General features: G+C 40.2%; 2 protein-coding genes and 2 non-coding genes across 4 annotated transcripts; 2 read left to right on the top strand and 2 right to left on the bottom strand.

Annotated features, from left to right (window-relative positions):
* Nucleotides 1-6,054: 6,054 nt before the first annotated feature.
* Nucleotides 6,055-6,159, bottom strand: LOC130978117 (small nucleolar RNA R71). Its single transcript, XR_009085779.1, has one exon. It is a non-coding gene; the product is annotated as a small nucleolar RNA R71 (small nucleolar RNA).
* Nucleotides 6,160-7,296: 1,137 nt separating this feature from the next.
* LOC130975033 (uncharacterized) lies at nucleotides 7,297-7,803 on the top strand. Its single transcript, XM_057899869.1, has one exon. It carries the CDS (start codon nucleotides 7,297-7,299, stop codon nucleotides 7,801-7,803), a length of 507 nt encoding a protein of 168 aa, XP_057755852.1.
* Nucleotides 7,804-9,937: 2,134 nt separating this feature from the next.
* On the top strand, nucleotides 9,938-10,861 carry LOC130975034 (uncharacterized). Its single transcript, XM_057899870.1, has 2 exons — nucleotides 9,938-10,366; nucleotides 10,451-10,861. The coding sequence occupies exons 1-2, from the start codon at nucleotides 9,938-9,940 to the stop codon at nucleotides 10,859-10,861; spliced, it is 840 nt and encodes a 279-aa protein (XP_057755853.1).
* Nucleotides 10,862-15,468: 4,607 nt separating this feature from the next.
* Nucleotides 15,469-15,576, bottom strand: LOC130978243 (small nucleolar RNA R71). The gene has a single exon (XR_009085897.1). It is a non-coding gene; the product is annotated as a small nucleolar RNA R71 (small nucleolar RNA).
* Between the last annotated feature and the right edge of the window lie 9,368 nt (nucleotides 15,577-24,944).

Consider the following 24,944-nt stretch of genomic DNA (forward strand, 5'->3'; position numbering starts at 1 on the left):
TTCTGTGATTTCAGGTAATTTCTGGCTGAAATTGAGGGATTTGAGCAAAACTCTGAAAAAGGCTGACAAAAGGACTGCTGATGCTGTTGGATTCTGACCTCCCTGCACTCGAAATGGATTTTCTGGAGCTACAGAACTCCAATTGGCGCGCTCTCAACGGCGTTGGAAAGTAGACATCCAGGGCTTTCCAGCAATATATAATAGTCCATACTTTATTCGAAGAATGACGACGTAACTTGGCGTTGAACACCAAGTACATGCTGTTGTCTGAAGTTAAACGCCAGAAAAACGTCATGATCCGGAGTTGAACGCCCAAAACACGTCATAACTCGGAGTTCAACTCCAAGAGAAGCCTCAGCTCGTGGATTGATCAAGCTCAGCCCAAACATACACCAAGTGGGCCCCGGAAGTGGATTTATGCATCAATTACTTACTCATGTAAACCCTAGTAGCTAGTCTAGTATATATAGGACATTTATCTATTGTATTAGACATCTTTTGACCACTTTAAGTCTTTATTCATTCGGTCACTTGATCATGGAGAGGGCTGGCCATTCGGCCATGCCTGAACCTCTTTCACTTATGTATTTTCAACGGTGGAGTTTCTGCACACCATAGATTAAGGGTGTGGAGCTCTGCTGTACCTCAAGTATCAATGCAATTCTACTTTCTTTTATTCGGTCTCTATCTTATTCTTATTCCAGATATTCATTCGCACCCAAGAACATGATGAATGTGATGAGTAAATAACCCTCATTATCATTCTCACTTATGAACGCGCGTGATTGACAACCACTTCCGTTCTACATGCAACAGAGCTTGAATGTGTATCTCTTAGATTCCCCAACAGAATCTTCGTGGTATAAGCTAGATAGATGGCGGCATTTAGAGGATCCGGAAAGTCCAACCTTGTCTGTGGTGTTCCGAGTAGGATCCTGGGAATCCGGAAAGTCTCACCTTGTCTGTGGTATTCCGAGTAGGATTCCGGTAATGAATGACTGTGACGTGCTTCAAACTTGCAACCTGCTGGGCGTTAGTGACAGACGCAAAAGAATCAAGGGATTCTATTCCAGTAGGAGCGGGAACCAACCGTGATTAGCCGTACTGTGACAGAGTGCGTGAGCATTAGTTTTCACTGCGAGGATGGGATGTAGCCATCAACCATGGGTGATGCCTCCAGATGATTAGCTGTGCGAGTGACAGCTGCATAGGATATTTTCCCGAGAGGATTGAAAGTAGCCACAGCTGATGGTGAACCCCTATACAAAGCTTGCCATGGAAAGGAGTAAGAAGGATTGAGTTGAAGCAGTAGGAGAGCAGGCGTCCTTGAGCTCTACAGCATCTCCATCCGCTTATCTGAAATCCCCACCAATGAATCTGCATAAGTCTTCTATCCTTTTTATTATTCCTATTTTATTATTTCTATTTTCGAACCCATAAATAATGTTTAATCCGCCTGACTGAGATCTACAAGGTGACCATAGCTTGCTTCATACCAACAATCTCTGTGGATTCGACCCTTACTCACGTAAGGTTATTACTTGGACGACCCAGTACACTTGCTGGTTAGTTGAACGGAGTTGTGAAAATAAACAGTGCCCTAAGAGTATACAAAGAACATGTGATCACAATTTCGTCCACCAACGACCCAGTGCACTTGCTGGTTAGTTGTGCGAAGTTGTGAGGAATGTGAGTGAACCATAGTAGTGTGCACCATGTTTTTGGAGCCATTACTAAAAATTGTTCGAGTTATGAAAAGAGTAAATCACATTTTTGCCTATCAAGTTTTTAGAGCTGTTGCTCAGATTAGGTAATTTTCTTTTCAAAAAGTTTTCAAAAATCTTTCAAAATTCTTTCCTTGTTTTCATTTTTCCAAAAAAAAATAATTTTCGAAAAAAATAATAAAAAAACAAAAAATTAATAAAATCATAAAAATCAAAAATATTTTGTGTTTCTTGTTTGGTTACAATTGCATGTTTTTAAAATTTATGCATTTTTTGAAAATTTATGCATGTGTTCTTCATGATCTTCAAGTTGTTCGCGGTATGTCTTCTTGTTTGATCTTGATATTTTCTTGTTTTGTGTTTTTTGTTGTTTCTCATGTGCATTTTTGAATTCTTAGTGTCTAAATATGAAAAATTTCTAAGTTTGGTGTCTTGCATGTTTTCTTTTCTTGAAAAGTTTTCAAAAATAAAATCTTGATGTTCATCTTGACATTCAAAGTATTCTTGGTGTTCATCTTGACATTCATAGTGTTCTTGTATGCATCATGTGTTTTGATTCATAATTTTTATGTTGTGAGTCATTTTTGTGTTTTTCTCTCTCCTCATTAAAAATTTAAAAATCAAAAAAATATCTTTCCCTTATTTCTCTCATAAAATTCGAAATTTTGGGATTGACTTAGTCAAAAATTTTTAAAATAAGTTGTTTCTAGTTAGTCAAGTCAAGATTTCAATTTTAAAAAATCCTATCTTTTCAAAACTTTTTTCAAAACTCAAATCTTTTTCATTTTTTATGATTTTTGAAAATTTGAAAATATTTTTTTAAAATATTTTTCTTAATTTCATTTCAATGCTAACAATTAATGTGATTGATTCAAAAATTTGAAGTTTGTTACTTTCTTGTAAAGAAAGGTTCAATCTTTAAATTCTAGAATCATATCTTTTAGTTTCTTGTAAGTCAAGTAATCAATTTTAATTTTAAAAATCAAATCTTTTTCAAAATATATTTTCAATCATATCTTTTCAAATCATATCTTTTTTAAAATCAATTTCAAAAATCTTTTCTAACTTCTTATTTTTTCAAATCTTTTTCAACTAACTATTGATGCCAGGGCATCTTGGCCAGTTACACTGACCTTTTCTTTACTGTTTTTAGGGTAGTTTCATGCAGTTTCTTAGAAAATAAGCTAATTTTGGGTAAATATTCACTTACATCTTGTTTCAAACATACATTGTGCACTTTACATGATTTCATGGGAATTTTGCATGAATTATATGACAAATTGGATGATGCATGTCTCATGACTTGGATTAGAACTTTGATGCACTTTTCTACTTGATTTCAGGACAAAGGAAGCAAAGAAGAACCACGTTAGCATTCACGTTAGTTCAACTAACATGACCTCTAACGTGGAATGGGAGCTAGCTTGCAAAGTTAGTGAGAAAGGTAATCGCCAATAACGCCCTCGAAGCCATCATAGCCCACGTTAAGAGTCACGTTAACTAAGTTAACGTGAACTCTAACGTGGAAGAAGACAATAAGGCCAACGTTAGTGACACTCTCCTTTGTCACTAACGTTGGACCAAGCTCATAATTGGCCACGTTAGTTGCCACGTTAACTTAGTTAACGTGGACTCTAACGTTAAAGGAGCAAAAGAGAAGCCAACGTTAGTGACATTCACCTTTGTCACTAACGTTGGCCAAGCCTCCATGAGCCACGTTAACTCCCACATTAACTTAAGCTAACGTGGAGAGAGCAATTGATCGCCAACATTAGTGACACTTACCTTTGTCACTAACGTCGGGGTGAACCACCAAGAGCCACCATGAGCAATGTTAACTCCAACGTTAACTTTGTTAACGTGGAAGCTAACGTGGATAAAGAGATGATGAGCCAACGTTAGTGACACTCACCTTTGTCACTAACGTTGGAGATGGCCAGCATGACTACGTTAAAAGCCACGTTAACTTAGTTAACGTGGACTCTAACGTGGGAAGTAGGGGCACATTGGAACGTTAGTGGCAAAGGCAAGTGTCACTAACGTTCTCGAAGAATTGGCATTGCTACGTTAGAAGCCACGTTAACCTAGTTAACGTGGACTCTAACGTAAGGAGAAGGGGTGACTCACCACGTTATTAGGAAAGGTAAGTCCCAATAACGTATGCGAAGGACCAAGAGGCAACGTTAGTGGTCACGTTAGTGCTACTAACGTTGAAGTCAACGTGATCATATTTGGGTTAGGAACGTTAGTGAAAAAGGTGATTGTCACTAACGTTCTCGAACCCATACTTTCACTTAACGTTGACACCACTAACGTCCTGAGCCAAAGTCCCTGCCTACTTCACCTTTTCTCTCTGCAAGCAAAGTTAAGCCCAATGAAGAGGATAACTGCTTCAAACTCAAGATCCAGAGGCCCATACCCAAGACTTGAAGAGCCAACTAGAAGATCAGAAGAGTAGTATATATAGGAGTAGCTTTGAATTAGATGGGGGTTGGAAACTTTAGGAGCCTTGGGAATAGAACTACTCTCTGTCTTTTACTTTTTCTGCAACTTCTAGTTTTACTTTCTTGATGTATTCTCCATCTTTGTTTTCATTTTCCAGAGCTATGAACAACTAAACCCATTTCATTGGGTTAGGGAGCTCTGCTGCAATTTGATGGATCAATATTAGTTTTCATTCTTCTTCTTCTATCTTTTCTCTTGATTTTACTAGAAAGCTTTCAATTTCATCCAATTGGGTAGTTATCTTGGAAAAGAAACTATTCATATTTGGATCTCTTCAAAACTTTGGAAGAGGAATGAAAAGATCATGCTAGAAATGCTTTCTCATGCTGGACCAAATTGGGTTTGGATGGATATGTGACTATAATCCTACCAATACTTGATTTGGGAATGCATGTGGTATAATCAGTGACCATACTTCATCTCTTCTCATGAGCAATTGACCAAGGAATTGGCTATTGATGAAGATCTGAGAGATTGGATTACCAAGGAATTGGAATTCGATCATTTAAGATTGCCAAGGAGATCAATGAATGCATTGATTGAGGAAGAAATGAAAATGAATTTGATCCGAAGAATGCAACAGCTCCTAAGCCCAATGAACTCCCCATTTCTGATCTTACCCATTCTCTTTACTTTCTGCCATTTACTTTTATGAGCATTTCCCCCCATTCCCATTTAAGATTCTGTAATTTACTTTCTGCCATTTACATTCAGCTCTTTATTTCTAGCATTTATTTTCTCTGCTATTTAATTTTCTGTAATTTAATGTTCTGCAAATCTCAAATCAAATTCTGGTTCGCTCAACTAGAACATTCCTCTAATTAAAGTTGCTTGATCAATCAATCTTTGTGGGATTCGACCTCACTCTATAGTGAGTTTTTACTTGACGACAATTCGGTACACTTGCCGAAGGAAATTCGTTACGAGACGAATTTTTCGTGCATCAAGTTTATGGCGCCGTTGCCGGGGATTGATTTTGTATCAACAATGATTAAGTTGGAGGATAACTAGATTGAGCATTTTTCATTTTGCTGATTTAAATTTCTGTTTGAGTAATTTACTTTCAGTTTCAGTTGTTTTTCTTCCCATCCCTTTGACCCTTTTATTCCAGTTGTTTACAATCTTTTTTTTACTCACCCACTAACTATTTGATATATTGCATCACTCACACTAACAGCATTTTTTTTAACAAGAATAGTTTCTGTATTTATTTCCTTGCTTGTGCCGTGTTGATTGTATGACAGGGAGAAGAAGCGGGACTTCAACTTCCTTTGATTCTGAACCTGAGAGGACCTTCCTTAGATTAAGGAGGAAAGCAAGAGGAAAAAGAGTAGTAGGTGCTAAAGAAGAGGAAGAGTACTTTGAACCCAACATGGAAGAGAATTTGGAGAATAATCATGAAGAAGAAGCTCATAATCATGCCAGAGAAGGCCATGCAAACCGGGCTGGGCATGTAAGGAGGGTCTTAGGATCCTATATCAATCCTAATCCAGGAAACTGTGGAAGCAGCATTCAAAAGCCCACCATACATGCCAATAATTTTGAGCTAAAACCTCAGCTCATCACCCTTGTGCAGAATAATTGTTCACTTGGAAGAGGTGTTCAACAAGATCCTAATCAACACTTGACCACCTTCTTGAGGATTTGTGACACAGTGAAGTCCAATGAAGTCCACCCGGATGTCTATAGGCTGCTCTTGTTCCCTTTTTCACTCAGGGACAAGGCATCCAAATGGCTTGAATCCTTCCCAAAGGAAAGCTTAACTAATTGGGAAGAAGTGGTGAACAAGTTTTTAGCAAGATTTTATCCTTCTCAAAGGATCAATAGGCTAAGAACTGAGGTGCAGACTTTTAGACAACAAGATGGTGAGACACTTTATGAAGCATGGGAGAGATTCAAAGACTTGACAAGGAGATGCCCACCAGAGATATTTAATGAGTAGGTTCAACTTCACATCTTCTATGAAGGTCTTTCCTATGAGTCAAAGAAGGTTGTAGATCATTCATCAGGAGGTTCTTTAAACAAGAAGAAAACCATTGAAGAAGCCATAGATGTCATTGAAACAGTTGCTGAGAATGACTACTTCTATGCCTCTGAAAGAAGTAACACTAGAGGAGTAATGGAGCTGAACCACATGGATGCACTGTTAGCCCAAAACAAGATAATCACCAAGCAGCTAGCAGATCTTACCAAGAAGGTGAAAGAGAACCAAGTTACAGCAGCCATCACCTCATCACCAACTCAAGAAGGAGTAAACATAGGAGAAGAATGTGACTGGGAGCAAGCCAACTATGTGGGAAACTCACCTAGACAAGTCCATGATCCATACTCCAAAACTTACAACTCTGGATGGAGAAATCACCCCAACTTTGGATGGGGAAATCAACAAGACCAAGGCCAAGATCAAAGACGTCCAAATCCCAGCAACATAGCTCACCAACATGCCACACCTAGACCATATCAACACTCACATAATAACCCCTCTCAACACCTATACCAAAGCCAACCTAACCATTCTCATCCCTCCAATCTCAACTCACCATCACCTTCTGATGACATACTCTCAAGGATTGAGAACTTACTTGAAAGCATATGCAAAGAGATCCAAGACAGTAAAGCATTCTGAGAGGAAGTGCAGTCCAATATGCAAAATCAAGATGCTGCCATCAAGAAACATGAGACACAAATTGGGTACTTATGCAAGTAGATTCCCGGCCACAACCTTTGCAGCGATACTAACTCAAACCAAAGGGAGGAGTGTCAAGCTATCACCCTCAGGAATGGGAAGGAACTGAAGGAATCCTCCCAGAAACCACAAGAAGAGGGCTCAAATGAAAAAGAAGAAAAGCAAGATGGAGCTCAAGCTTCCATTTCAAGTTCGCAAAAAGAAGAAGGAATGTTGAAGCTAGATGCCCCAAGAGTCCCATACCCTCAGCAGTTGAGGAAGAAGGGGGATGACAACCAATTCTTGAGATTTTTGGAAATCTTCAAGAAACTCCAAATCAACATACCCTTTGCTGAAACAATAGAACAAATGCCACTCTATGCCAAGTTTTTAAAGGAGCTAATGACTAAGAAGAGAAGCTGGAAGAACAACGAGACTGTGATACTAACCGAAGAATGTAGTGCTATCATTCAGCATAAATTGCCCCAGAAATTGAAAGATCCTGGGAGCTTCCAGATCCCTTGTATTATAGGGGAAATCACAGTAGAGAAGGCTCTATGTGACTTAGGAGCTAGCATCAACTTGATGTCAGTAGCTATGATGAGGAAGATGAAGATCGAGGAGGCTAAACCAACAAAAATGGCCTTACAACTGGCAGACCGATCATTCAAGTTCCCTCATGACGTAGTAGAAGATTTGCTGGTGAAAGTGGGGGATTTCATATTCCCGGCAGATTTTGTAGTGCTGGACATGCAAGAGGAAGCCAAGGCCTCCATCATCCTGGGAAGGCCGTTCTTAGCCACTGCTGGAGCTGTCATTAATGTCCAAAAGGGTGATCTCACCCTGAGATTACACAATGAAAAGATGACAATCAATGTGTTCAAGGCCATGAGTTACCCACCAGAATAATTGGGGGAATGTATGAGGTTGGACTCACTTAAAGAAGAAGTGCAGGAGAGTTTTGAAGAGGAAGAACCTGAAGAGTTAACAGAGGAGGAGTCAACATCTATTGAAGAGGTTGTAACAACAGTGATTCGCATACAAGGTGCACAAAAGGAAGAAAATGAAAAGATAGAGGCACCCAAACTTGAACTCAAAGCACTGCCACCCACTCTCAAATATGCATACTTAGGAAAGAATGAAAGTTACCCAGTAATCATAAACTCATCCCTCAGCCAAGATCAAGAGGATGAACTACTCCAAGTATTGCGAAAGCATAAGGATGCCATTGGATGGACCCTCGCTGACCTGAAGGGAATCAGTTCAGCCATATGCATGCATAAGATACTGTTGGAAGATGATGCCAAACCATCCATTCAATCCTAAAGGAGGCTTAACCCAATCATGAAGGAAGTGGTACAGAAAGAAGTTATGAAATTATGGCAGGGAGGAGTAATCTACCTGATCTCAGACAGCACCTGGGTCAGCCCCGTGCATGTCATGCCCAAAAAAGGAGGAATCACTGTAGTCCCCAATGAGAAGAACGAACTAATTCGTACAAGGACCGTCATAGGATGGCGGATGTGCATAGACTACTAGAAACTCAATGAGGCTACACGAAAGGATCATTTCCCCCTCCCATTCATGGATCAGATGTTGGAAAGACTCGCAGGACACGCATATTATTGTTTTCTCGACGGCTATTCAGGATATAACCAAATAGTGGTTGATCCTAGAGACCAAGAGAAAACCTCATTTACTTGCCCATATGGAGTGTTTGCCTACAGGCGCATGCCATTTGGGCTATGTAATGCACCTGCGACTTTCCAACGTTGCATGCTTTCTATCTTCTCAGATATGATAGAGAAATTCATTGAAGTTTTTATGGATGATTTCTCGGTATTCGGAGATTCCTTTACTAGCTGCCTAAATCACCTAGCCTTGGTATTGAAAAGGTGCCAAGAGACCAATCTGGTCTTGAACGGGGAGAAATGTCACTTTATGGTGACAGAAGGAATAGTCCTTGGCCATAAGGTTTCTAACCAAGGCATTGAGGTGGACAGGGCTAAGGTGGAACTTATTGAAAAACTTCCTCCACCTAGTGATGTCAAGGCAATTAGAAGTTTTTTAGGACATGCTGGCTTTTACAGAAGGTTTATTAAAGATTTTTCAAAGATAGCCAAGCCCTTGAGCAATTTCCTTGTATCCGACACACCATTTATCTTCGATGAAACATGCATGCTAGCATTCGAGAATTAAAAAAAGAGATTGTCCTTTGCTCCTATTATTTCCCCACCTGATTGGAACTTACCCTTTGAATTGATGTGTGATGCATCTGATTTTGCAGTTGGAGCAGTGTTAGGGCAGAGGAAAGATAACTTAGTCCATGTGATATACTATGCTAGCATGATGCTCAAAGAAACTATACCACTACTGAAAAGGAGTTGCTAGCAATAGTTTTTGCATGTGACAAGTTCAGATCATACCTCATTGGTGCTAAAGTGATTGTTTTTACAGATCACACAGCACTTAAATATTTGTTTGCCAAGCAAGAATCAAAACCAAGTCTAATGAGATGGATCTTATTGTTGCAGGAATTCAATATTGAAATCAGAGATAAGAAAGGAATGGAGAACAAGGTAGCAGATTACCTATCCAGAATCCGTCATAAGGAAGGTGGAACACATGATACAAGTGTGAACGAGCTCTTCCCTGATGAGTAATTGATGACAATTCACAAAGCACCATGGTTTGCAGACATTGCCAACTTCAAGGCAACTGGGGCCCTACCTCCAGGGATCAATAAACATCAAAAAAGAAAGCTCATAAATGATGCAAAATATTTTGTTTGGGATGAGCCATATCTCTTCAAGAAGTGTTCAGATGGAATCCTTAGAAGATGTGTCTTGGAAGAAGAAGAAGGACGAGAGGTCCTATGGAATTGCCACGGCTCATGCTATGGAGGCCATTTTGGAGGGGACAGAACTGCAGCAAAGGTGTTACAAAGCGGATTCTTTTGGCCCACCCTTTTCAAGGATGCCAAAGAACTAGTAAAGAGCTGCAATGAATGCCAAAGATCTGGAAACTTGCCCAAAAAAATGAGATGTCACAAAATTTTATCTTGGAACTGGAACTGTTTGATGTGTGGGGAATCGATTTCGTGGGACCATTCCCAACCTCATATTCAAACAAGTACATCTTGGTAGCAGTGGATTACGTTTCCAAGTGGGTAGAGGCTATTGCCACTCCAACGAATGATAACAAGATGGTCATGAACTTCCTCAGAAAGAATATCTTTAGCCGTTTTGGAGTCCCCCGAGCACTCATCAGTGATAGAGGGAGTCATTTTTGTAACAGACCACTAGAAGCGCTCCTCCTACGATATGGGGTAAAACACAAGGTTGCCACACTTTACCATCCCCAAATAAGTGGGCAAACTGAGATATCCAACAGAGAGCTAAAAAGGATTTTGGAAAAGACTGTGGGTGCATCAAGAAAGGATTGGTCGAAGAAGCTGGATAATGCTCTTTGGGCATACCGAACAGCATTCAAAACACCAATTGGAATGTCCCCATATCAACTGGTGTATGGGAAAACTTGTCATTTACCACTGGAGCTGGATCACAAAGCTCTCTGGGCTCTCAAGATACTAAATTTTGACAGCATTGCTGCTGGTGCAAAGAGGATCTTGCAGCTGCAAGAGATGGAGGAATTTAGATCACAAGCCTATGAAAATGCCAAGATTTATAAAGAAAAGGCAAAGAGAAGACATGACCTGCATCTTGCACCCAGAAGTTTCGAAAAGGGGCAACAAGTACTCCTCTACAATTCCAAATTGAGTCTGTTCCCAGGAAAACTCAAATCAAGGTGGTCCGGACCTTTTCTTGACACAAAAGTCTTGCCATATGGACACATAGAAATCATGGATGAAAGTTCAGAGAGGACTTTTACTGTGAACGGACAAAGGCTGAAGCATTATATGGGCAACATGGAGGAAAACCCCAGAGTAAAGTATTATCTCAAGTAATGGAGGAATCGTCGAGCTAGCGACGCTAAAAGAGCGCTCTGTTGGGAGGCAACCCAACCTGAGGTAGTTTCATTTTCATTTTCATTTCAATAAAGATCACAAGTTATTTCCCCGGTATTGCGAGGAGCTAAGTTTGGTGTTCCACACCAACACAATCCAAGAGTGAAAGTGTAATTCTAAGTTTGGTGTTCCACCAAAGATATTAGTTAGAATCACACTACACCCCCAAAACACATTGCTAGCTCCAACCAATCAGGGGAACCAATTAGCTGTAGTTTAGTCTTTAGTTAATAATGGTTTTGTTAACAACATGATATGAGGTTCTCTGCATGTATGCAAACTTTTGTACTGGGCAAGGAACTAAGTTTGGTGTTCACACACCAAATTCAGTTCAGAAGTTCACAAGCAAACATGCAAGCTAACTATTTCTCAAGTGTTTCGGGAACAAGCAACTTCCAATAACTTTGCAGGAACCTTATGAGGAAATGGTGCACCTTCATCCAAGGAAGTGAAGTAGCAAAGACTATGGATGATGACAAAGAGGAGGGCAACTAGAAACCATTACCCGAAGGTTGTATTGTTACTTAATTCCATGTACTGGGAATGTTAAAATTGGAAGTCCAAATGCACCTTTGATTAATAGTTACTCATTAGTTGGAACCTTTTCAATTCTGTTTTTAAGTTTCTCACAGCTTAGGTCTATGTTTGCTAGTCTGAATGTCACTGCATCTTTTCCTTACTTAATTGTATGCTTATCCTTTTTAATCAAATGAAAAGAGAATGAGTGTTTTATAAAGGACCAGAGTTGAGTTCATATTATGGAGTAAGTTCCTAAGTTTGTGGTGTAATCATAAGTTAGCTAAGTTGGTTCACCAACAAGGTGGGAACACAACTATCTGTCCTGAATCCTATGCTTTGAACACACCCCATGAGACTAACTAAATAACAAGATCCTAATAAGAAAAAAGGAAAGAAAAAGGAAAGTGAAGAATAAAAGAAAAATAGCAAGAAAAGAGGCTAGGCACTAAGGGGTTGAGTCTTGAGGGATGTGTCTGTGGTGTTCTTGTACCAAGGATCTACTTGGATTACTAAGCTCTCAGGGATGCTTTATCACCTGGTAACTTGGGTTAACTAACCCGGGATTATCAGTTGAAAGTCCACTATCAAGAGCAATCTTTGCTACAGAACATTTAGTAGCCCAAAGCGGTGCTAGACACCAAGACCTCAAGGAAAGAAAATAAACAAACCATGTGCCTGTGGTTTGTATGTATGGGGGAGAGACTTGAGGAAGTAAGTCCTTAGGGGTGTTTCAACACCTAGCACCTTGAACCAACTGGTTCGGGAGTGTTGGCTGAAAGCTTATTCTAAAGAGTTGCCCCCTTACAGAGCACTTAGCCTAAGAACACAAATAAGCCCTGAAATGACAACAAAAGGATCAATGAATAAAAGTCTCATGGGATGCAATCAAGTGAGTATTCTAGGACATGATAAAGGTCTGGAAGCTAGTGAAGGAATGAACCTAAGTTGCTATGCATGAAACCACCATAAAACCAGGGACATGACTTCCACAAGAATGACTCATTTCTCTTGGCATTCCATTCATCATTCTCTTGTTCCAGTACTTGCTTAGGGACAAGCAAACTTTAAGTTTGGTGTTGTGATGCCAGGGCATCTTGGCCAGTTACACTGACCTTTTCTTTACTATTTTTAGGGTAGTTTCATGCAGTTTCTTAGAAAATAAGCTAGTTTTGGGTAGATATTCACTTACATCTTATTTCAAACATACATTGTGCACTTTACATGATTTCATGAGAATTTTGCATGAATTATATGACAAATTGGATGATGCATGTCTCATGACTTGGATTAGAACTTTGATGCACTTTGCTGCTTGATTTCAGGACAAAGGAAGCAAAGAAGAACCACGTTAGCATTCACGTTAGTTCAATTAACTTGACCTCTAACGTGGAATGGGAGCTAGCTTGCAAAGTTAGTGAGAAAGGTAATCGCCAATAATGCCCTCGAAGCCATCATAGCCCACGTTAAGAGTCACGTTAACTAAGTTAACGTGAACTCTAACGTGGAAGAAGACAATAAGGCCAACGTTAGTGACACTCTCCTTTGTCACTAACGTTGGACCAAGCTCATAATTGGCCACGTTAGTTGCCACGTTAACTCTAACGTTAAAGAAGCAAAAGAGAAGCCAATGTTAGTGACATTCACCTTTGTCACTAACGTTGGCCAAGCCTCCATGAGCCACGTTAACTCCCACGTTAACTTAGTTAACGTGGAAGCTAACGTGGAGAGAGCAATTGATTGCCAACGTTAGTGACACTTACCTTTGTCACTAACGTCGGGGTGAACCACCAAGAGCCACCATGAGCAACGATAACTCCCACGTTAACTTTGTTAACGTGGAAGCTAACGTGGATAAAGAGATGATGAGCCAACGTTAGTGACACTCACCTTTGTCACTAACGTTGGAGATGGCCAGCATGACTACGTTAAAAGCCACGTTAACTTAGTTAACGTGGACTCTAACGTGGGAAATAGGGGCACATTGGAACGTTAGTGACAAAGGTAAGTGTCACTAACGTTCTCGAAGAATTGGCATTGCTACGTTAGAAGCCACGTTAACCTAGTTAACGTGGACTCTAACGTAAGGAGAAGGGGTGACTCGCCACGTTATTGGGAAAGGTAAGTCCCACTAACGTATGCGAAGGACCAAGAGGCAACGTTAGTGGTCACGTTAGTGCCACTAACGTTGAAGTCAACGTGATCATATTTGGGTTAGGAACATTAGTGAAAAAGGTGATTGTCACTAACGTTCTCGAACCCACACTTTCACTTAACATTGACACCACTAACGTCCTGAGCCAAAGTCCCTACCTACTTCACCTTTTCTCTCTGCAAGCAAACCTAAGCCCAATGAAGAGGATAACTGCTTCAAACTCAAGATCCAGAGGCCCATACCCAAGACTTGAAGAGCCAACTAGAAGATCAGAAGAGTAGTATATATAGGAGTAGCTTTGAATTAGATGGGGGTTGGAAACTTTAGGAGCCTTGGGAATAGAACTACTCTCTGTCTTTTACTTTCTCTGCAACTTCTAGTTTTACTTTCATGATGTATTCTCCATCTTTGTTTTCATTTTCCAGAGCTATGAACAACTAAACCCATTTCATTGGGATAGGGAGCTCTGCTGCAATTTGATGGATCAATATTAGTTTTCATTCTTCTTCTTCTATCTTTTCTCTTGATTTGCCTAGAAAGCTTTCAATCTTCATCCAATTGGGTAGTTATCTTGGAAAAGAAACTATTCATATTTGGATCTCTTCGGAACCTTGGAAGAGAAATGAAGAGATCATGCTAGAAATGCTTTCTCATGCTGGACCAAATTGCGTTTGGATGCATATGTGACTATAATCCTACCAATACTTGATTTGGGAATGTATGTGGTATAATCAGTGACCATAATTCATCTCTTCTCATGAGCAATTGACCAAGGAATTGGCTATTGATCAAGATCTGAGTGATTGGATTGCCAAGGAATTGGAATTCGATCATTTAAGATTGCCAAGGAGATCAATGAATGCATTGATTGAGGAAGAGATGAAAATGAATTTGATCCGGAGAATGCAACATCTCCTAAGCCCAATGAACTCCCCATTTCTGATCTTACCCATTCTCTTTACTTTTTGCCATTTACTTTTATGAGCATTTCCCCCATTCCCATTTAAGATTCTGCAATTTACTTTCTGCCATTTACATTCAACTCTTTATTTCTAGCATTTATTTTTTCTGCTATTTAATTTTCCGCAATTTAATGTTCTGCAAATCTCAAATCAAATTCTGGTTCGCCCAACTAGAACATTCCTCTAATTAATGTTGCTTGATCAATCAATCTCTGTGGGATTTGACCTCACTCTATAGTGAAGTTTTACTTGACGACAATTCGGTACACTTGTCGAAGGAAATTCGTTACGAGACGAATTTTTTGTGCATCAAGTTTATGGCGCCGTTGCCGGGGATTGATTTTGTATCAACAATGATTAAGTTGGAGGATAACTAGATTGAGCATTTTTCATTTTGCTGATTTAAATTTCTGTTTGAGCAATTTACTTTCAGTTTCAGTTGTTTTTCTTCCCATCCCTTTGACCCTTTTATTCTAGTTGTTTACAATCTTTTTTTTTACTCACCCACTAACTGTTTGATATATTGCATCACTCACACTAACGCAAGGAGGAAGCTTGGTGATTATACTACACCTACTTCCAAATTTGATGGAAGAAGCATCTCAATCCCTTCCATTGGAGCAAACAATTTTAAGCTGAAACCTCAACTCGTTTCTCTAATGCAACAGAACTGCAAGTTTGATGGACTTCCATCAGAAGTTTCCTATCAGTTTTTAACTGAGTTCTTGCAGATCTGTGAGACTGTTAAGACTAATGGAGTAGATCCTGATGTCTACAGGCTCATGCTTTTCCCTTTTGCTGTAAAAGACAGAGCTAGAACATGGTTGGACTCACAACCTAAAGATAGCCTGGACTCTTGGGATAAGCTGGTCACGGCCTTCTTGGCTAAGTTCTTTCCTCCTCAAAAACTGAGCAAGCTTAGAGTGGATGTTCAGACCTTCAAACAGAAAGATGGTGAATCCCTCTATGAAGCTTGGGAAAAATACAAGCAGATGACCAAAAGGTGTCCTTCTGACATGCTTTCAGAGTGGACCATTTTGGATATATTCTATTATGGTCTATTTGAGTTCTCTAAGATGTCACTGGACCATTCTGCAGGTGGATCCATTCACCTAAAGAAAACGCATGGAGAAGCTCAAGAACTCATTGACATGGTTGCAAATAACCAATTCATGTACACTTCTGAGAGGAATTCTGTGAGTAATGAGACGCCTCAGAAGAAGGGAGTACTTGAAATTGATGCTCTGAATGCCATATTGGCTCAGAACAAAATGTTGACTCAGCAAGTCAACATGATCTCTCAAAGTCTGAATGGATGGCAAAATGCATCCAACAGTACTAAATAGGCATCTTCTGAAGAAGAAACTTATGATCCTGAGAACCCTGCACTGGCAGAGGTGAATTACATGGGTGAACCCTATGGGAACACCTACAATTTTTCATGGAGAAATCATCCAAACTTTGCATGGAAGGATCAACAAAAGCCCCAACAAGGCTTTAATAATGGTGGAAGAAACAGGCTTAGCAATAGCAAGCCCTTTCCATAATCTTCTCAGCAACAGACAGAGAATTCTGAGCAAAGCTCCTCTAGCTTAGCAAATATAGTCTCTGATCTGTCTAAGGCCACTTTAAGTTTCATGAGTGAAACAAGGTCCTCCATCAGAAATTTGGAGGCATAAGTGGGCCAGCTGAGTAAGAAAATCACTGAAACACCTCCTAGTACTCTCCCAAGCAATACTGAAGAGAATCCAAAAAGAGAGTGCAAGGCCATTGACATAATCAAAATGGCCGAACCTGGAGAGGACGGGGAGGACGTGAATCCTAATGAGGAAGACCTCATGGGACGTCTTCCAGACAAGAAGGAGTTCCTTATTGAGGACCTAAAAGAATCTGAGACTCATATAGAGACCATAGAGATTCCATTAAACCTCCTTCTGCCATTCATGAGCTCTAAAAACTATTCTTCCTCTGAAGAGGATGAAGATGTGACTGGAAAGCAAGTTGCTCAATATCTAGGAGCTATCATGAAGCTGAATGCCAAGTTATTTGGTAATGAGACCTGGGAAGATGTACCTCCCTTGCTCATTAGTGAACTAGATACATGGGTTTAGCAAACTTTACTTCAAAAGAAACTAGATCCTGGTAAATTCTTAATACCATGTACCATGGGCACCATGACCTTTGAGAAGGCTCTGTGTGACCTGGGGTCAAGTATAAATCTTATGCCACTCTCTGTAATGGAGAAACTGGTAATCTTTGATGTACAACCTACCACTTTATCATTAGAGATGGCAGACAAGTCAATAAGTCACGCTTATGGATTGGTAGAGGACGTGTTAGTGAAGGTTAAAGGCCTTTACATCCCTGCTGATTTCATAGTCTTAGACACTAGGAAGGAGAAGGATGAATACATCATCCTTGGAAGACCCTTCCTAGCCACAGCAGGAACTGTGATTGATGTTGACAGAGGAGAGCTAGTCCTTCAATTGAATGGGGACTACTGAAGAGAGAACTTTTGCATGGTCTAGAATTCAAAATAAATTCCCATTGCAAGTATAGCTTCTAAACCAACAAGAGTCCTTTCTTACAAATGTTTTGGTTGTCACAAGTAACAAACCCAATAAAAATAATTAACTGAAGTATTCAAACCTCGGGTCGTCTTCTCAAGGAATTGCAGGGAAGTATGATTTATTATTGGTTATGGAAAAATAGTGTTTCGGGTTTTGAAAAGGGTTTTGAGCAAGAGAAATGGTTTACAAAAATTAATAAAGTAATAACGAAGAAATCTCTTGGCAAGGTGTGGAAACTGGAAGTTCTATCCTAGTTATCCTTATTAATGGTAATAAGAATTATAATTCTGCTACCACTAAGTCAACCTCTAACTATGAAGGTCAGTTAAGTGGACAAATTAATTTAACACCTAAAGTTCTAGTCAATTCCTTAAGGAAAGACTAGAGTTATAGAAATCTAAATTAATCAGCAAGGATGATAATTATCAATCACAATGAGTTTGATAACTCAAGAGTTACCAATTAATCAACCAAAGCCAATAATATACAATCTAAATTATAAATAAGGAAAAGCAATCATGAATCTGAAATACCTCAATTTATATTTAAATAAGAAAATCATAACATGAATGGTCATTAAATAAATAAAAGGAAAAATAAATAGAAGGGCATTGAACCTTAGATGAAGAAGTAATATTCCTAATTCCTAACATGCGGACGCATCACTATCGGTTTCTCCAAGGACTCCAATTTGTTCTTTCCTTCCATTTTGTATGTTTCCTTTCCATCCTTTAAGTCATTCCTACCCTATAAAACCTGAAAGTACACAACACACAAATCACGGCATCAAATGGTAATAAAGGATAATTAAAATTGATAATTTTGAAGCATAGGAAACATGTTTTCTCATACATCATATTCTAAGGAAGGAATTGTAAAACCATGCAAATTCATATGAATAAGTAGGTGAAGAGTTGATAAATCATTTAATTTAAGTACAACATATATCATAAAATATGGGTTTATCAACCTCCCCACACTTAAACAATAGCATGTCCTCATGCTAAATCCAAGAGAAAAGAGTGAAGGTGAAATGGTGGAATCATATGCAATGCAATCTACTCTAAATGCAACTACCTAAATGTGTCATGCAAATCTAGTTATTATTCACCTATATATAAAGTATACATGTAGTCAAATTGATTCATATCTTCAAAGAATCATATATGCATAGCCAACCTTAGATAATGTTAAAGCATTTTTACAATTGAGATGGGTAAAAATATTTTTTCAAACTTACAAGACAATTAACAATAGAGGTAGAGATATATGGTGATGAACTATTGAACCCTCACTAGATTTTGTATTTACTCTCTAGTCACTCAGTGTTTGTTGGGTTAATCACTTTATTCTTCTTTTATCCTTAGTTTCTATAACTTTGTTCTTCATCTAACCAATCAACAATTATAGAATATAGACATACAAAAATCATGAGGTCTTTTCATGGTTATAATGGGGCCAAGGTAGAGGTAAAGGCATATGTATAAGGCTAAGTGAGCTAATAAGGGAATCTTTGATTAGTCTAAGATCTCACCTAACATATACATACTTTATACAAATCAAAATTTCTTAACCTATTTGCCCAAATTTTTCCACTTTGTATTGCAAACTCATGCATTAAATTTAACTTTGTCCCATGTGTATTGATTCCTCCTATTTTGTGTTTGGGGATTTTTTTTTATGCACAAGGTAATTCAATTTTTCTAATTTCACATGAGCATGCTTCCCAAAATTTTTAAATAATTTATTCGATTTAAATTTCTACTCTTTTCTGTCATCCTATGTTTCCATAAAATTCTCTACACTTAAATGTTACACAATATCTATCTTAAGCTAATCAAGGATTCAACTTGGGATTTTTATTTTGTTTTTTTGCTTAAGGCTAGTAATATGGTTATAAAACAGAAGGGGATTAAGAGGCTCAAGGGGGCTAACAAGGATGGCATGAAAGGTAGGCTTTATTTGGGATAAGTGAGGAAAAATTCAAATGATAGCCTCAATCACTTTCTTAGTATGTATCTATATTCTATATTGGACATGTAGATTAAAGCAAAGTAAAGAACATCAGAATAAAAAAGAAGGGTAAAACACACAGGAATGAAATTTATGGTTTGAATGCAACCATACAATTAAGCTCAAAACTCACAGGCTGTGTTTTCTCAAACTCATAAACCATATATCAGTTATGTATGTCATGCAAGTAGAAATTCAAGAGTTTCCATTCAACTCAATGTAAAATTTATTGGATGGCTTTAAAGTTTTAGTGTTTCTCCTTGAAGAAATGTTGTTAACTAATTAACATGTAATGCTATATATATAAGGTGTGTGGATTGTTTTACTATACTATGGTTTCTAGCTTACTCTTTTTATTTTTCAACCAAATCAACTATCATATGCTAAAAAGGGTAAATTATACTAATTAATCCACTTAATGTATAACTAGTAAACTAAGGTGTAAATCAAGCTAAAATATCCAAGATATTATACAGCCCAAAGTGCATAATGCAAAAGTACAATAAGAGCAAAAGAGAGAAATGTGCAAATAAAATATAGAAAATGGCCAAAATAAGAAGAGAGTCTATAGTGATTCACCGAAATAAATAGATGCCAGAGATGGCGACCTCCCCACACTTAAATAATAGCATCATCCTCGATGCTCCCTCAAGCCTGGTGTGAAGGAGTGACATCTCCGGAAGGATGGGCTGCTGGTGTCTCGGTGGTGGTCTGAGGATCTGCAGACTGGATGAGGGTAGGAGGATCTATCTGCTGCAGAGGAGTGTCTGACTGGATAGGAATCTCGGGATCTGTGGCCTGTATCTGGTGTGGCACCTCAGGATGTGGCGCAGCCTGCTCCAGGTCTGCCTGCTCAGCCTGGGTGGGTGTCTCCTCCTCATGAGTGCTCGCCTCTACCTCATATGTGTCAGAAGGGGTGTCAGGCTCGGAGGGGATGTCGCCACCAGACCGGATCATCAACTTGAGGTGCTCATAGCGTCGCTTGTTGCAACGCTCCATACGTTCCAAGCGGGCGAAGAGTCGATGCACCAAATGGTAAATAGGCTCAGGAGCAGCTGGAGGTGCAGTGGGCAGGGCAGGTGCAGCAGTGGAAGAAGAGGGGACAGCTGAAGGTGTGGCTGTCTCATCAGAAGCAGTAAGGAATGGAGGTCTGTAGCCTAAAGCCAGAAAGTTCCTGCTGTGAGGAATGATCTTCTTGCAGTCCACAGCAGGTGGCTTCTCATCAGCATCCTCCCAAGGCACGTCAGCTCGATGGCCTAGCTGGGTGCCAGATAAGGGAAGGGGAGGGTGCCTCTGATATGGACCCTGGCCATATAGTTCCGGATGAATCGTGGCAGGTACAGGTCCTTACCCTCCAGCACACACCAGAGGAGGGTGATCATAGTAGCAGGCAGCTCTGTCTCATGAGTGCTCGGCATAATAAAGTTACTCAGGATATGGTGCCAGAGTCGAGCCTCATCATTCAAGTATATCCGCTTGATTCTTTTAGGCATGGTGGTGTTCTTACCCGTGACCCAAGGGACAGTAGGGTCAAGAGCTATCTTCTCCTTGACAGCATCCCAGTCAAATCTCAGAAAATGCATGTCTTCTTCAGCCTTTTGGTAACCGTCAGGCTGATCTGACTTAGGCTGAAGGTGCAGAATATCCTCAATGGCCTCTTCAGTGAGCAGTATCTATTTCCCCCTGAGGTGCACTGTATCCAAGGAATTCTTGAAATAATTACAGTAAAACTCTCTTACCCAGGAAGCATTTACCTCAGTCAAGTTTCTCTCTAAGAAGAACCAGCTTCTGTGTTTGATCTGATCGGAGGTGTACTGCTGTAGTTCTTCTGGAATTTTCAAAGTCCTCTCCAGGTACAGATTTCTGGAGGTAGCAAACACTGGAAACTTCAGCTCACAGTAGCGGTTTGCAAACTTAATTGGATCATTGGCAGGGAGGAGCTGGTCAGCCTTCTCCTGCGCGGTAAAGTGCTTTTCCCGCCAGGAGTCATCATGCAGACGCTCTAGGAGAGACATAGAGGATTCACCTCTTTTCCGTTTGCCAGTTGTTGCTTTGCCCTTACCCCTGCCTTGAGAATCAGACATCCTGAAAAATAGAATTTTCAAGATATAATTGAGGAATAAAAGCAAGAAAATAAGTAGGCAAATAACAAGATAAGCACGAAGTGGCAAAGGAGCAGTATAAAAATGAAATGAGTTAAGTAAATGTATATTTTGGATTGTGTTGGAGTTGAGAAGCTAAGATGAGAAATCACAGTCCAAAATATGTTAGAAGTAGAAAGTCTGTTAATTAGGAAAAACAATAATCATGTCATGAGTGAAATTAATTTAAAGAAGTAGTGAAAAGGCAAAGGGGGACGTTAGAAAGTTAAGAGTGGGAAAATTGAAAATAGAGGTTAGAAAGCAAAAATCAGTGAGTCAGTAAAAAGGAAGTCAGAGTAAGTGGCATGATGATTGGTTTCTAAGTAACAAGAATTTCACAATCTTAAAAAACAGTCAACTCATATTCAAGCAGGGATAACAGGGTATTGATGATGATTTATAGAAATATAGAAGTAGTAAAAAGTGAAATCAAATCATCAATAAACCAATTTATTAACCAGGAAATCAAAAGTAATAAGAATGTTGGCCCGTGCATTCAAGAATTGGTTTGGTATTCGTGGAGTAGTGCAAAATAGAGAATTGCCAAAACTAATACTTGGATGTAAAGAGGGAACAATTCGCAGAAAATTGGGCAGCATTCCGGCTAAAAATTGGATGTTCCCAGAAAACAAATAGGAATAACAGTTCATATGAATTGAAATAAGGCTGCACAAATTGCAAGAATAAGAAAGAGCAGTGTAACAGCAGCATGAAACAGTTAGGTGCAGCATATGAACAGTATTAACATCATAGCCAGAATAAAATTGCAGAACAGATAAACAGATAACAAGAACAGTACAATTATCAGGCCTAAATCTACTATTCAGATCCTAGCTACCTAACCACCTAGAATCCACTACAAACATGCATCTCTATCTAGCCTATTCAGAACAAAAATTGGAAAATGAACTAATGAGTCGCAAGGAGGAATCGCAGTATGGCGGAACCTGGTACGTAAAGGGCAATGAGATAGAACAGGGATGAGGGCAGAGAGGTGGTGATGCGGCGACGCTAGGTGAAGCACGGCAGTACGGCGGTGGAGCAGGGGCGGTGGTAAGGGTGTAGGATAGGGTTGAGGGGTATGGTTGAGAAGAGGGGGTTAGGGTTGGAGTGGTGGCCGGTGAAGGTGGCTGCGGCGGTCGCGGGGGTCTGCGGCGGTTGGATGGTGGCGGAAGAGAGAGAGAGGGAGGGGAAAGAAAGAAGGAGGAGAGGGGAGGGGTGGGTGTTGCGGCCGGGTTTGGGTGGGGGCGGTACGGTGGCAGTCGTGGAGGTCGGAGGTGGTCGTGTGTGGTGGCTGGGGGTGGTTGAGGGGGAGAGAGTTGCAGAAGAGAGGAAGAGGGGGGTTGGGGTTTGGGGATGCGATGGATGGGGTTTCGCGTGATCTAGGGTTAGTGATCGCGAATCCACACGAACGCGTGGAGGATGCGATCGCGTGAGTAAGGTGAAATGGGATTGACGCGGACGCGTGAGGCACGCGATCGCGTCGTTGGAATTTGTGCTAGATACACGATTCCAGTGTTGTTTTAGCGCAACTCTCTGTTTGATATAGGTGGTCATAATATCCACGCGACGCGATCACGTCGCTTACGCTTTCGCGTGGGATGGGGGTTATGTAGGTGACGCATTCGCGTCAGGGACGTGCACGCGTGGATTGTTTTGTGCTAAACCCACACTAGCCGCACGATTCCAGCCTAACTTTCTGGGCGTTGGATCTTTACGCCGATATCTAGATCACGCGTTCGCGTGAGTGACGCGGACACGTGGGAGGCCTTTTTTGCAATCGACGCGATCGCGTGGGGCACGCGGTCGCGTGGAATAATTTGTGCCAAAGGCACACCTCCAGCCTTGCTTTAGCGTTACTCTCTGCTCACTTTCCTTTTTCTTTTAATGCACTTGTGACGATGACGCGTCAGCGACGCTGTTGCGTCGCGTGCTCTCTCTCTCTCTCTCTCTTTTTTAATGCAAAATGCAGAATGCAATGAATGTTATGCAAAATTCCAGGCTCAATCAAAACTTGAAAACAGAATAAAATTTAAACTAAAAAAGGAACGATCATACCATGGTGGGTTGTCTCCCACCTAGCACTTTTAGTTAAAGTCCTTAAGTTGGACATTTGATGAGCTTCCTATTATGGTGGCTTGTGCTTGAATTCGTCCAGAAATCTCCACCAGTGTTTGGAATGCCAGCATCCTCCGGGGTCCCAAATAAGATACGTAAAACCGTTGAGCAGTTTCAAACAGGCTTCCAGGCTCCCGGGGTGTTGAATGTCAGAATAGATTCCAGGATCCCAAACTCTACTTTTACACCCATTTTTATCTTGATCTGCATTTTTCCAGCTGGGTGCTAAGTAACTTGAATTCCCACTGTAGTGACCAAACCGCTTCCGAGATCCTTTCAATTGAGCTTGACACCAATCCTTGTACCTCAAATTGAAGTGTGAAACCTCATTGAATCTTGCATACCAGCGCTGAGTACGAGTCATTTCCCTTTTGTTCTTAAAGTCGCAAAGAGATCTAAGCTGGCTATCTATTTCAAGTAAACCATATTCAAGTGGAAAAGTACAGATGAAAGTCAATGATTTTACCCACTTGAAGTTTGTGTTGGGTGGTAATGGCCTTGGGGTAGGTGTTTCCAGTGGTTCTGCAAGCTCTACTCCTTTGTGGTCTTTTGTGAATTCCTCCATTTCTTGGAAAATTTCTTCCATTTCAACTATGTCTTGCTCAAAGTCACTGATATCTTCCTCATCACTTGAGTCATAATTGGGAGGTTGAGAAAAGTCGACCTCTGTGTCATCTTCGTATTCACTTAGGGAAGATTCTTCTGTCTCAAAGAATTCACTTGCGGATGCAAGTTCATTATTAAGAGAACTTGAGTGGTGACTATCATCATCAGGAAAACTTGAGTCTTCGGTTATTCCGTCTAATTCCTCATAAGATACCTGCCTTGGGGGTTGTGCACTATCCTCCTTAGCATTAATTGTAACGTCTTAGACGGAATTATCCACAACTCTGGATTCCTGCGGAGGTTCAGCATCTCCTAAATCTTCAACCAACTCTTCTTCTTCTATAATGACAGCTTCCTCTACTTGTTCTAGTACGAAGTTATGCTCTATGTTGTCCACTGGAGTTTCTTGTGTCTTCTTCACGCTGCGTTCTTCATTAGATTCTCCATATGAAGCAATGGGAGTATGTTGAGTGTCTGAACATCTGGAAGATAGTTGATTTATTCCTTGCTCCAGTTGATGAAGGGTTGTATGAAATTGGCCTACTGATTCTTCAAAGCGAACCTGTGATTCTTGGCTTGATGGATATGGACATGGTGTATAGGGAAGTGGTGGTTCTTGGGAGTAATTGGATTGGCGTTAGGGTGGATAAGGATCATGCGGTGGCGAATGGTGAAAGGGAGCTTGTGAGTGTGGTGGTTCGAAGCTATGTTGAGAGGATGATCTATAAGCACAGGGTGGGACTTGTGGGTAACTACAAGGGGGTCCACCATATCTATCAGTTTGGCATGCATTGTAGAATGGTCTCTGTCCATGATATCTTGGAAGGTGTTGCTGCCTGAAGGGTTGATCAGATCCTCTTGGTTCTATCCATCTTTGATTGCCTTGACCGTGATGCATAATCCTATTATAGCTTCCATTCCTTTCAACAAAAGTAGAACCAA

This window comes from Arachis stenosperma, chromosome 4, assembly GCF_014773155.1.
Source record: "Arachis stenosperma cultivar V10309 chromosome 4, arast.V10309.gnm1.PFL2, whole genome shotgun sequence".
NCBI lineage: Eukaryota > Viridiplantae > Streptophyta > Magnoliopsida > Fabales > Fabaceae > Arachis > Arachis stenosperma.

Coding starts and splice junctions, on each gene's coding strand:
- LOC130975034 (XM_057899870.1), top strand. CDS start 9,938: ATGTCACAAAATTTTATCTTGGAACTGGAACTGTTTGATGTGTGGGGA. Junction 10,367..10,450: donor AGCTGGATAATGCTCTTTGG/GCATACCGAACA, acceptor TTACCACTGGAG/CTGGATCACAAAGCTCTCTG.
- LOC130975033 (XM_057899869.1), top strand. CDS start 7,297: ATGACTAAGAAGAGAAGCTGGAAGAACAACGAGACTGTGATACTAACC.